Raw genomic sequence first — 12,750 nt, 5'->3', positions numbered from 1 at the left:
TGATTTGCCCAGAATCACAGGATGTTGAGCCAGACGCTGAGACTCCAAACTGGTCCCCCAACTCTGAAGTCAGCAGCTCTGGCCATTACACCACAACCTCTCCCAACTTTCACGGTTTGTAGTAGGTTATGTTTTAGGTAGGGCTAAGAGGAGAAATGTGCATGTGTCAGCGGCCACCTGTCGAGAGCCCCAGCACTTTTACAAATGAACCAGTGATGTCAGCAGTAGAAGGATACTAATCATCCTTTCAGAATGCTCCTGGATGGTCCAGACATAAGTATGGGGAATGCAGCCCTCAAACCAAGACCACAAATCTGGTACAGACAATAATACCATCCAATCATGAGCATGTGTCTGAACATAAGCCCACTACAAGCATATGGCATAAGTTGTAGAGAATAGGTCTGCCTACAGACAGCGGAAATAGGACCTGTCCATGAGTGGGTCATGATTATTGTGCAAAGACGCAACTGCTGGCATGGATGGGCACATGTGCACACACAGTGGCCATCTTGGAATGGGATAAAAGATGGCTACTTTGGGAACACGTATTAATCCAAACAATGGAAGCACGTGTATCAACATGAAAATTATACGACACGCAGCCACTGGCAATGCCCACAAGCCAGCACCGATCTTTAAAGGGAAGACCAGTTCACTTTAAAGTGGTTCCTTGTTGGTGCATGTGGAATACTTCAGTTGCAAACTGATCTATTTCTTTGGTGACCCAAACATCCCTGCACATGTCCTATGGTTCCATCAACCCCAAACTACCAACAATTGGATTAATTTTTCCTGATGAGATGGGGACAGTTTTAAAGGCAATCGCCTATAATTGATACCTAAGATCCCATCCTATCGAACACACAATGTCTAAGGATCAAAGCACCACAAACAAGGCCTCTGCAAGATATACTTTACCACAGATGCACATACATGATTAAATACCACATTCGTTCTTTAAATGCTCACGTTGCTCATTTTTAGGCTGTGGGTAAAGGACGGAACCGGATCAGGCTGTGGGACAGGTGTTTCCGACAGCAGCTGGACAGATGCCAGGAAATGTTGGTTCGGTCCATGGTACTCGAGGGTGTCGGTGTTCCCGAAGGCAGCGATGATGCGCTGGGTGTTTGCCTGTAGAGGGGGGAGATAGACGCCATTATGTTACTTAAACTTCCCATTTGTATTCTGCCTTTCATATTGATACTGAATTTAAGAACAATAATGTGTTCAGGAATTGCAGTTTCTTGATACTGCAGCATCCCCAAGTGTCCAATCTGATATGTCTTGAACTTTAAATGTCTTATTCTTTCTCAATATTTTTCAAAGTCAGTTTCCTGATTAAGGGGCGCTGGCATAACATAACTATTTGTAAAGCACCTTTGCTATCGTCTTGGCGCTACATAGCATGTTGGAACTACTACATCCTGGAATAATTGAGCTTAAATCGCTCCATCAAACAGTAAACTCTATGTTCAAAGGTTACTGTACTCGAAGGGGGCTGCAGTTAACAAATACCCTTTCCAAACTCGCAAAGCCGATGGAACCTCTGCGCCCGCCTGACACCTGTCCGTCGTTCCCTCGGGCGGAACCTGAGTCACGGGGGAGCAGAGGGGGCGTCCAGGCCCTCCCCTGCTCCTCCTACGGGTCCGCCTTCTTCATTTAGCAAGAGCGCGTCTTAAAACCGTCTCGAATAGAGGATTAGTTTCGATCTCACGGTACCTTCAAAAGTACAGTATGACGTCATCCATATGTACGCTGTAGTTCTTAGTCTCTTGAAACAATAACTTTATTAGCAAGAACTCCTGCCGGGTTTTAAATCACTTTCTCTAGATTGTAGGTAACCCCGGTGTCACTCTAGAGGAACCTCACGGTCAGTGCTTTAAATGGAAAAAAATAAGTGCAGCTACTCACCAAAAAGAGCAGTGGGCGGAGTTAAGGGCGGTGCTAAGGTGGGACAAGGGCCGGGTTAGCTTTTTGACTTTGCCAAGGTTGTATGCACAAAATCTGGATGCATTGTTAGAATGTCGGATGTATCTGTCCATTAGTTATCTCACTAATAACTATATATATGGCACTTAATTATCAGTGTTTATTACTACCCAAAGTAGTTTTTTTTTAGCATCCTTGAAATAAGAAAAGATGGAGGAAATAGCAGCGAGGATCTAAATATATGCCTTCTTGTTTGCAGGCATGTCGTTGCTGCAGGGTCATAACTCACTCAGCTATTTTACAAGGATCTTAACTTTTGACCTGCAGGTAACACAAGGCTCTATGCGACAAAAACTGTAATGTTCTGATTTGTTCTGCATTCGGTCCATCAATTTGCTCAGTTTGTGCAGCACACACTATACATGGTAGTTATTTATCAAGATAACCATAAAGGAAATGTGACTTCATCAAATGTTATGCTGTGAAGAAAGGCGCAGCAAGATACTGTAAGGTGACCAGTAGAAGCTCCATAGTTTCTTTTGTGAGTTGGTATGCGTTTGGTATGTGTGCATGTTGTATGTGTGTGTCTACCGATGGAATGTGTGTGCTGTGTGTCCGTGCTTGTGGTTTTCGCAAGTGTTTGCATGTGCATGCTTTGGCATGGATGTTTGGTGCATTTACATCAGCAGTATGTACTCATCTATGTCCGTGCATTATCGTTTGTGTGCATGTGTCCGCTACTGTGTTGTGTGCGTCACTACTGTGTTTGCCTACTGTGCTTGAAATGTGTGTTTTATTTGTGCAACAGGGAAATCAAGTATTTCATGGACATTTGTTTTAAAAAAAAAAATAATAAATTGAAGGGTATCCGAAGAGCGTGTTCTTCCGAGTGAGCTGCGTTCATTCCTGTGACTCACTCTGAAGTAGCAGCCAGAGTTCAGTGCCTTCCCCCAGCTTGTTTTCTCAACCACGTACACAAACACTTGCCACTTATCCAATATACAGAAACACAGTTCAAAACAAGATAGAGTTTTAGAAAATATAGATCAAGTTGTAATTTTCAGCCAGGGACGCACTCATTTAATAATTGCTGAAGAACGGTGCCCCCTCTCCCCCCCCCCTTGGATCATACACCCAGGGCAGACCGGGAGGGGTCCAAGGCCGAGAGGGGCAGGCCAGCTGGCGCCTGTCCCCAGGTGCGCTTAACGTGCCGCTGTTAGAGAACACATAAACCCACTTTTAATCTGTTCTGTTCACGGAATATTCAATCCAGAACAGTGCATCCCACCGCCACCCATTAGATTTTACAGCCCCTTCTCAGCCCCACTGTGAAAGAACAATGGATCCGATAAGCACTCTGCAGACCCCCCTCCCTCCCCGCTCTGAAGACTTCCGGAGCACCTCACGCTGGTTCCTGGTGACAAGCGCTCCCGTGATTAATTCCGTGCAGACAGTGCTTGTTAGAGGAGCTGCAGAGGTAGTGGAGGTGATAAAGGAAGCGCTGCCTGGGCACGCTGCCTGGGCTTAAGTCCGGTCCCATGAGTACCGGTACTCTCTTCCTGCTAGGAAAAAGTGCCGGTACTCAAGGGGAGAAAAGGAAAAAGGGCCGGTACTCAGTAATGAAAATGGGTTTTATAGAGCGCAATACTACCCGAAGGCCTCGTAGCGCTAAAGTAAAGTACCGGTGAGTACCGGCCCATTTAAAGCACTGCTCACGGTTCATCCTTTAATTACCCTAAGGCCTACTTACAAGTTTCTAAAATACATAATTGCATATCTACTCAGCTGTGGTAAATAAATAAATAATACCTCTATTTTTGAATGGATAAATGAATAACAGATAGCTCAATAAATAAGAGTCAAGATTCGAGGTAGTAGGAGTTTGCAGGTTTAATACAGCATAAAGGACAGGAACAGGACAACCTGCACGGACAAGATCTGGGATGGCTAGCGCTAGCTTTAATAACAGTACACAAGCATATATACTAAAACAGTTGCATTACAATACATATGATAGGCGGAGCAGTGGGTGTGGTCAATAGCAGTCGCGAAAGATAAGGCATAAAAGTAGGTGTAACAAGAGGCGTATACATAGACATGTGATGCAAACGTAACAGAATATGTCATGAATGGGGCGGAAACATGGAGGGGGCTACCTAAGGAGCCGGGACCTCTAACCTAGTGGTGCGCGCAAACTGACAATGACGTGTTACTAGGAGAAGCTGGGGGCTATGAACTCTGTGCTAGGAGCAGAGACTGAAGTCTGGAGAGTCAGGGCGACATGTACCTAAACAGTATCTAGTATCTGATGTTTAGAGAACATGTTGATATAAACTAAGAGTCAGGAGGGGAGAGGCTAACAGACTCTAAGACTGGAGCATGCATTATTCTACATGTAGTGCGTTGAGGAATATTAAATGACCATTAAATGCAGTATTTCTCTTACATGGAGACGTAAAGGCTAGACAATGACGGAAACTATTGATGCGATTCAGTAGCTTAGGAATGCAGAGAAGGAGGGCTGGACTGATAACTAGAATCATAACATACTCTTGGCAGACTCGTGGGCAGAGCCAGGCCGAGCCGGGCACTGCGAGGCAGGAAGTAAGTGAAGGGTCGAGGATACAGGTGGGGGCTGTATCGCTCCTCAGCGAGGGCTCAGGAGACAGGAGCTGAATCTGGTGTCCGGGCCCTTTTGAGGCCTAGAAACGGGGATTTTACAATGAAATAACGTGCACACTGAGAAACGTGGCAACGCAACTTTACATAGGCCTAATACTCGTAGCTTTCACGAGAACTGGAAACTGGCATACTAGAGATGGACACAACTGTAATTGCGTCTTTAATCGAACATGGGGAATACATATGCATATTAATCATGCACACATAACATAAGATGGAGGACACGTAGGGACACAGAACATGGCAAAATTTACTTTTCCACATTCCCTCCTTGTCACTACGTTTCCATCAGGAAACATCAATATTCATGATACCATCTATCATTTCATATAGTATCATTTGCTCGTCTCGAATTTTCTTGGAACTGGATTTAGAACGGGACTTGGGACTAGGAATACAAGAGGTAGCACAAATGCCGCAAATCGCAGGGCCACATTGTATACAGAGGCAGCAACTGAATATGATCGCTACTGCAATACCCAGAAATGACAATACTTTCCATCCCCAGGCAGAAATTATATTCCAGAACCAACCGGACCATGTCCAGGTGCCTGGATTTTGGTGTAACAGATGGGCAATTTTATGGAGTCTGGTTATAGCTGAATAAACAGACGGTGCGTTATTAGGAATGAAAATGCAGCAACTAGATCCGATGACTCTACATGCCCCGCCCCTATCGGCCAGTATGACGTCAAGGACGAGACGATTCTGGAGCACGACAATTCTCATAAAAGATTGCTCTTCAGTTAAGTTACCTAGAGCAGAAGTAGTCTCAATCACTATGGCCTACATGTACGGAACCATTCTTTCGGACACATAATTCACCTTTGACTGGTAATACTGACATAGCAGGTAAGTCTGGAGTAGAATCAGACTGGACATTCAGGACCATAAAATTCGAAGAATAATTACCTAGATTATAAACTTCATTTTCTGGATCTAACCCTGTTCTGTGGGGAAGACCTTGCTTGTCTGGAAAACATGTACTGTTCAGAAAGGACATATCATTTGAGGATGACTTTAACGTGGACCATGCTCCACACGAACCATTATGTGAAAATGGATAAGGAAAGAGTGGCAGAACTCCCTTCGGTGTCTGGAAAGGGGGGAGTCGACCACACACCCAACAATTAGTGGCATTGCTGGTCTGGTGTGAATAATGTAACATGCGGATAAAAGAATTATTACGCATAGCAAGACGATAAGAGAGTTCATGAGGAGGCAGATCACTAAACGTGTGCTCTACTGTAACATTAGCAGACTTATTTACATGAGAAACTGGGAAACACAAATAAAATGCATAACTTGTGCAGGAAATCATAATGCTGAAATATAGCAGAAAACATAAAATAATAGTGCAACTTTTAGAGTTCTCACTAACTCTCTCTCTGTGGGGGTCTATTATATACATGTCAGAAACCGGTCTAACCGTTTCACCTAGGGGAGGACTTAGACAATCAAACTGGCTGACTTATTTTACTAGACCTTAATTTAAGCTTATACTCCTGCTGCGGAGTTTTCTCTAACAGGGAAGGGTTCGTCTCAGAGTCTTTTGCGGGACAGTCCTTAAGAATAGTATTTTGGCAGTTTTTGAAATCCTCGGAAATGTTCTTTGAAACAGGTTTTAGTCCATCAAACTTCTTTATATGCGACAGATGCACCCAGCCTTTTCTCCCCTCCAACTTCACGGCTGTACGGGTGGTTAGGAGGACCTGCTTGGGTTCCTTCCAGCGGGGCTCCAGCGGACTTGAACGATCAAAGTTCCTCACAAGAACCATGCATCCAGGAACGATTTCATGCGGTGCCACCTCGGTATTGTCTGGAAATGCGGCGGCAACCTGTGAACGACAAGAGTGTAGGGCAGACATCAAGGAAGCTAGGTAATCTGTCAGCATATTACTTGAAACATCTGTAATACTTCGGGGTCTAGGTGTACCCCACATATTAGGGGGCGGCCGAAAACGACCTCGTACGGGGACAGACCTGATCTGGAATGTGCGACCATGCGCATATAGAATAGGGCGACTGGCAGAGCTACTAGCCAATCCACACCTTTCTCTTTACAGACTTTGGCAAGGCGGATTTTCAGGGTCTGATTATGTCTCTCTACTAGACCAGCTGCTTCAGGATGGCGTACACAATGGAACTTCCACTGGTACCCTAACAAAAGGGAGATGTGTTTCATGAGCTCAGATGAGAATGGCTGGCCGTTATCTGAATATACGACCCTAGGGAGTCCGTAGCGAGGGAAGAATTCACGAACCAGCTGCTTGGCAGTGGTCGTGGCTGTGTAATCTGGGACTGGATATGCCTCTGTCCACCTGGACAAAGCGCATACAACTACAAGGACATACTTGAAACCTCGACATCGCTCCATCTGAATATAATCCATCTGGAGGACTTCAAAAGGGTGGTCAGGGGGCTGGAATCCACCTTGTTCCACCGGGACACTTTTACCTGGATTGAACTGGCAACATATCATACAGGTACGGACCTTCTGCTTGGCTGCAGCTCGTAAATGCTTGTTGAACCAAATGTTCTGGATACTATCTAACATAGCTTTTTCTCCTAAATGTGCTGGACTATGTGCGGTATTGATAATGACTTGAACCATAGAGTCGGGGAGAAACCATGTGGCTTTTCCCTTCGTCACCCATCCCTGATCTGTCTGGACCCCTCCTTGTTCGGACCATTTCTTGATTTCATCGGGAGTAGCATGTAACTGGATATCTATGACATCTTGAGTGGGGTCCTTAACTGTCATACATGTAGTCGGATCTGGAGTATGTGTCTGGGTCGGACTAACTGAAATGTCTAGAGTCTGAGCTGTAAGCTTGGCTGTGCGATTTGCTAGATCATTACCTTGGGAAATAGTGTCAGTAACTTTCGTATGTGCTTTGCACTTCATGATAGCAATAGATGTCGGTAAATGTATGGCATCTAACAGAGCTTGAATAAGGAGACCATGCTGAATCTTGGTTCCATGAGAAGTCATGAAACCTCTCTCCTGCCAGAGCACTCCAAAGTCGTGTACGACTCCGAATGCGTAGCGTGAATCTGTGTAAATGTTAACTTTCAGGTTCTTAGCGTGTATACAGGCTTGTGTCAGAGCAACTAGCTCTGCTGCTTGAGCGGACAGAGTGTCAATACGATGTGTTTCTATAACTTCAGTGTCAGTAGTCACTGCATACGCGGCTACTAGTTCTCCTGTACTTGTTCTCATACATGAACCATCCACATAAAGTGTCAGGTCGGGATCTGGTAATGGAATGTCTGTCAAATCATGTCTTGGCTTAGTCATAGTATTAACTACTTCCACACAGTCATGTGTGGCAGGATTTGAAATAACTGACGGTAACAGTGTAGCAGGATTTAGAACGTTGCAGCGTCTGATTTCTATGTGTGGCTGGAACAGTGTCAATTCATAACCTGTTAAACGTGCAATTGTCAAGTGCTGAGTCTGTGTTCGGTTTAAAAGAACTTCCACAGAGTGTGGAACTTGTACTGTCAAGGAATGTCCTAATACTATGGAATCACTTTGTCTGATAGCTAGTGCTGTGGCTGCAACTGACTTGAGGCACGCAGGCAGAGCCTGGGCTACAGGATCTAATGTGCTCGAAAAATAAGCACAAGGCTTGTATTGTCCTGCTTGATCTTGTGTGAGAACAGATAATGCTGTACCTTCACGTTCAGTGACAAAAAGTGTAAAAGGCTTACTGTAGTTCGGTGTAGCTAGAACTGGAGCTTGGCATAAAGCTTTCTTTAACTCATTGAAACTAAGTGTATGTTCAGATGTCCAAGGGAGGACAGTCTATACGGCTGCCTCCTGTGTCGTTAACTGTATCAGTGGCTTGGCTAGAAATGCATACTGAGGAATCCATTGTCTGCAATAAGAAGTGAGGCCGATAAAAGCACGTACCTCCTTCTGGGTCTTGGGCTGAGGAAGACTCGCTATTAACTGGATACGGTCTGGTGTCAACTGCCTACCCATCTTGGACAGTAAGTGGCCTAAATAGATCACTTGCTGGACACAGAATTGAAGCTTTGAAGGGGACACCTTGTGCCCCATCTCGGCAAGGAAATACAAGACTGTAAGGGATGCTCGCTCGCAAGCACGTTCAGAACGGGCTGTGATCAGTAGATCATCGACATACTGGAGCAGGGCAGTGTCAGTTGGCATGTGAATGTTGTCTAGTTGTCTCTTAAGTGCTTGACTGTAAATACTTGGACTTTCTGTGAAACCTTGAGGAGCGCGTGTGAACATATAGCTCCTTCCATTTAAACAAAAACCGAAAAGAAACTGGCTGTCTGGATGAATGGGGACACTGAAAAACGCGTTCTTGAGGTCTATGACTGTAAAAAATGAGGCTTCAGAATCAATGGCTGTCAATAGGGAAGAGATATCTGGGACAACTGGGTACTGGGGAATGATACATTTATTGAGTTCTCGAAGGTCAATCACTAATCGATATACTGGTGGTGCATTTGGATCAGTACGTTTCATGACTGGAATGATCGGAGAATTACATACATTGGAGTCAGTTTCTACAACTACTCCTTGAGCGATGAGCTCGTCAATAATTTTGGATAAGGCTGCTACAGCCTCAGGTGGCAATCTGTACTGTCTGATTCGTGGTAATACTACACCTGGTTTCAGAGTCACACGATGGGGTGTGATTTGCATATAGCCAACATCAGTTGGACCTTGTGCCCATAGATGCTGCGGAACATTGGACAATCTCGGATCAAAATCTCGTAATACATAGTGACCCTTGAAGTCACGTAAGAACAATCGTATTCCCTCTGGGGAGCAGCAAATAACTGCACCTAATTCTTTCAGTGTTTTAATACCTAACAAATTTTCTGGACAGGACTTCGTAAGTAACAGATCAGTAGTGCGGGACAATGGACCTACTTCTAGAGTAACTGGCTTAGATATCTCGTTTACAATAGGCTTTCCTGAAAATCCAAGGGAAACATTTCTAGAGCCTGAGAGCAGAGCCCCTGGAACTTCGGCGTGACTGATGGTGGTCCTACTTGCCCCTGTATCAATCAAAAACTTTCTGTCTTTCCCTAATACTTGACTGTGAACATAGGGACCCTCTTGATCTACAGGTATCTCGATGAGAGGCAAGCCTGCCTCCCTCTCTAGGCTGTTTCATGAGTACGGCTGATACTCTGGATACTCGGACTGTGTATACTGGTACATCTGCTGTGTAACATGCTGTGTTGCAGCAATAGGCTGCGGTGCTGTAACTGTCTGTTGTGCATTCTGTGGCTGAGAAGTCTGTGAAACTTGTTCTTGTCTAGGCGGACGTGGTCTTTCTTTAGTCTTACCAGTAGCTATATTATGTTTCAGAACTGCACACTCGTTTATATAATGACCTGGCTGTTTACAATAATTGCAGGTCCCTTTAACGGGAACTGCAGGATGACTGGCTTGATTCGTACCCCTCTTCTGACTGTCTTGAGGAACAGATTGTGCAACTAATACTTTCATTTTCGTGTCTTTCATACGTTTCCTTTCATGATCTTGCTCTTCTCTGATTCTATTCTGGTGATACTGAAGCATCTGTAACATTTGGGACGGGGTATTAGCTTGCCAGGTACTTTCGACTTTCAAAACTCGGTTCTTAACTTGTGGACTTGAATTCTCGACTAATTTAGTAACAAAAAGATGAGGGTATGACTTGCTACTTGTCTTGAGGCCACTGTTGATACTAAAGCATTTCTCAAATCTAGAATAAAAATCACTAGTGTCTTCATCTTGTTTCTGTTTACAGGCTGAGATTGCATCCCAGTCTTCCTTTTTAGTGGCTAATAATCTTGGCAAAACTTGTATCAACAATTCTGGTAATTCTTTACATTTCTCTCCAAGACCGGTACCTGGTACTCGTATCTTGTCTTCAGCTTCTAGGACTGCCCAATCGATCTTTTTCTCTCCCACCTCCCATTCTTTTTCCTTGAGTTTTTCATATACCCCTGCGGGCAACAGGACCTTTAACATTTTAATTATATCTGGATACGTGTATTCTCCCATACGGAGCATGTCTTTTAATTCTCGGTGGAACCCTGCTGGATCTTTATCATGACAGGGAATTAATTTCTTCATCTCTAAGAGTTCCATCTTTGTGATCAGAGTGTAAACAAACACTCGTTGCATTTCACCATCTGCTGTCCTGACTGGGTGTACTTCTCGTAACGGATTCTGTCTGTCTATATAAAACGGTTTACCTTCTGGGGGTGAGACATGAACAAAATGCGGGTTCAAAAACGTTCTATATTTGTGGCGTTGTTCTAGAATGACACTAATTAAATCGGTACCTAGACCTTTCCATCTATACTGGAGTAACTCGTTCAGGACATCGTGTAACGGACCTGGATCAGAATGCTGATCCTCATACAGAGTAATGAGGTGCTGGATCATATACATACCCACCAGTCGTTGCTCGGCTGGGGGCAGTTTCAGAAACATTTGTGCCACTATTTCGTCTGGAAAAGTGGTAGAATCAGTAATCCATCGGACTGCTGATCGGGCTAGTTCTTGTTCATGCATGGTACTTAATTCACTGTAACCGATTCGTGATTTCAGAATGTGATCGGTAGCTTGAAATACTTGTTCTAGAGAACCTTGTTCTGGTGCTGGATGAGGAACAGTTTTCTTGTAATCTAGACGTGAATATCGGTCGGAAAGTCTAGTTCTACCTACATACGCTATTCTGGTGGGATTCTCGTCGTCTACCTCTTCAGTAGAGTCATTTTCTTTCTCGCTTACTTGTGCTGCTTTACGTTGTTCGTGTAACTTTAGTATTTCCTTACGAATTTTCTTGTACATACTCTCTATACTACTGATAGTCTTGTGCTTACCCTCGGCTATATTATCACTCCACCTTGTCAGGATTCTCATTTCGGCCGGATCTTTAGTCGGGTAATCTTGTTCTCTTATTAGACAATTAATCAGAAACTTTAATATCATGAGCTGGATCTCAGCTTTCCTTTGAGACATGGCTTCGCCAATACTTTCTGGATCATCCCCTGTACGGATGAAACAATATATTCTGTCTAGATCTCCTTTCATATCCGGTAGGGTGTCCAAATACCCGGTCACCCGTCTTACACGGATGGAATATATTACTGTACTATCATCACCTGCAACTGGATCATAACGGCATTCAGTAAGAGCTCGTCGGATATCTGCAACGGACTTATATTTGGGCGTACGCTGTAACGCACATTCATGTAACTCGGCCAACGTTCTACGTTGGTGTGGTGGCGGGGTACCAGGAGGACCTCCTCCTGCGGCCCCTAAACTGGAACCGTCGACTGATACTCTTCGTGCTGGCGGAGTGGGAAATTGCAATGTAGGCTGGACAGGGGGTACCGTAGCAGGTACTGCAAAAGGTGCCCCGGTGTCTGGAGGAGCTGGATTTACATTATTTACAGGAGCTGGCGGAACAGGATTTGCATATTCCGGGACTGTGTCGTCCAAATAGGATGAGATAAAAATATCAGCTGCGGTCGGTTTGTGACGTAGCTTGGTCGGAACTAATGGTGGCGGAAAATTACTGGATGCCTCCGGGGTCGCTTTTGGCAAGCCCTCAGCAAGAAGAGGATACATACCCTTGATGAGGGCATTCCTCTGTCTGTCTGATTGTTCTGTTTTAACTCGTTCACCTATCTCGATTAATTCCTTTTCTTGGGCTCTTTCTGCGGATTCTCTACTTAATTCTGACTTTCTGATTTCTTTTTCGGTTCTTTTATGAGATTCTTTGCGCCATAACTCGATGGCATCTTTCTGTGACTGTCTGGCTTTCTTTTTCCACAATGCTTCTTCTACTCGCATGATGCACTCAGCATCCCACGTACCTGATACGGGCCATCTATACTTTTCTTCTAACTCTTTGGTGTATTTCACCCATAAATCTAGATACAATATGGCACTTATGCCATGCTTCTGATACATAAAATGACCTGGACTGTCCCTAGGCGGGACAGGAACTGCTTCTTCTAACAGACCTTTTCTAGTTCTTAACTGACGTAGTTTAGAAAATAAAGGCATAACTGAACTGTAATCTAGACACAATACAATACACAATGAACACGATAATTACACCACTTTCATACCACGACATTAAA

The 12,750-nt window shown here is 44.4% G+C and overlaps 1 protein-coding gene across 1 annotated transcript in view; it reads right to left on the bottom strand.

Annotated features, from left to right (window-relative positions):
- Nucleotides 1-12,750, bottom strand: part of LOC144769986 (DBH-like monooxygenase protein 2) — a 119,512-nt gene that overhangs the window by 92,213 nt on the left and 14,549 nt on the right. The window contains exon 3 of the mRNA XM_078654182.1: nt 973-1,134. Within this exon, the coding sequence (XP_078510308.1) occupies nt 973-1,134 (162 nt within the window). The remainder of the gene's footprint in view (nt 1-972; nt 1,135-12,750) is intronic.

The sequence above is a fragment of the Lissotriton helveticus genome, chromosome 7, assembly GCF_964261635.1.
Source record: "Lissotriton helveticus chromosome 7, aLisHel1.1, whole genome shotgun sequence".
NCBI classification, from domain to species: Eukaryota; Metazoa; Chordata; class Amphibia; order Caudata; family Salamandridae; genus Lissotriton; species Lissotriton helveticus.
This window is presented reverse-complemented; position numbering and strand designations above follow the sequence as displayed.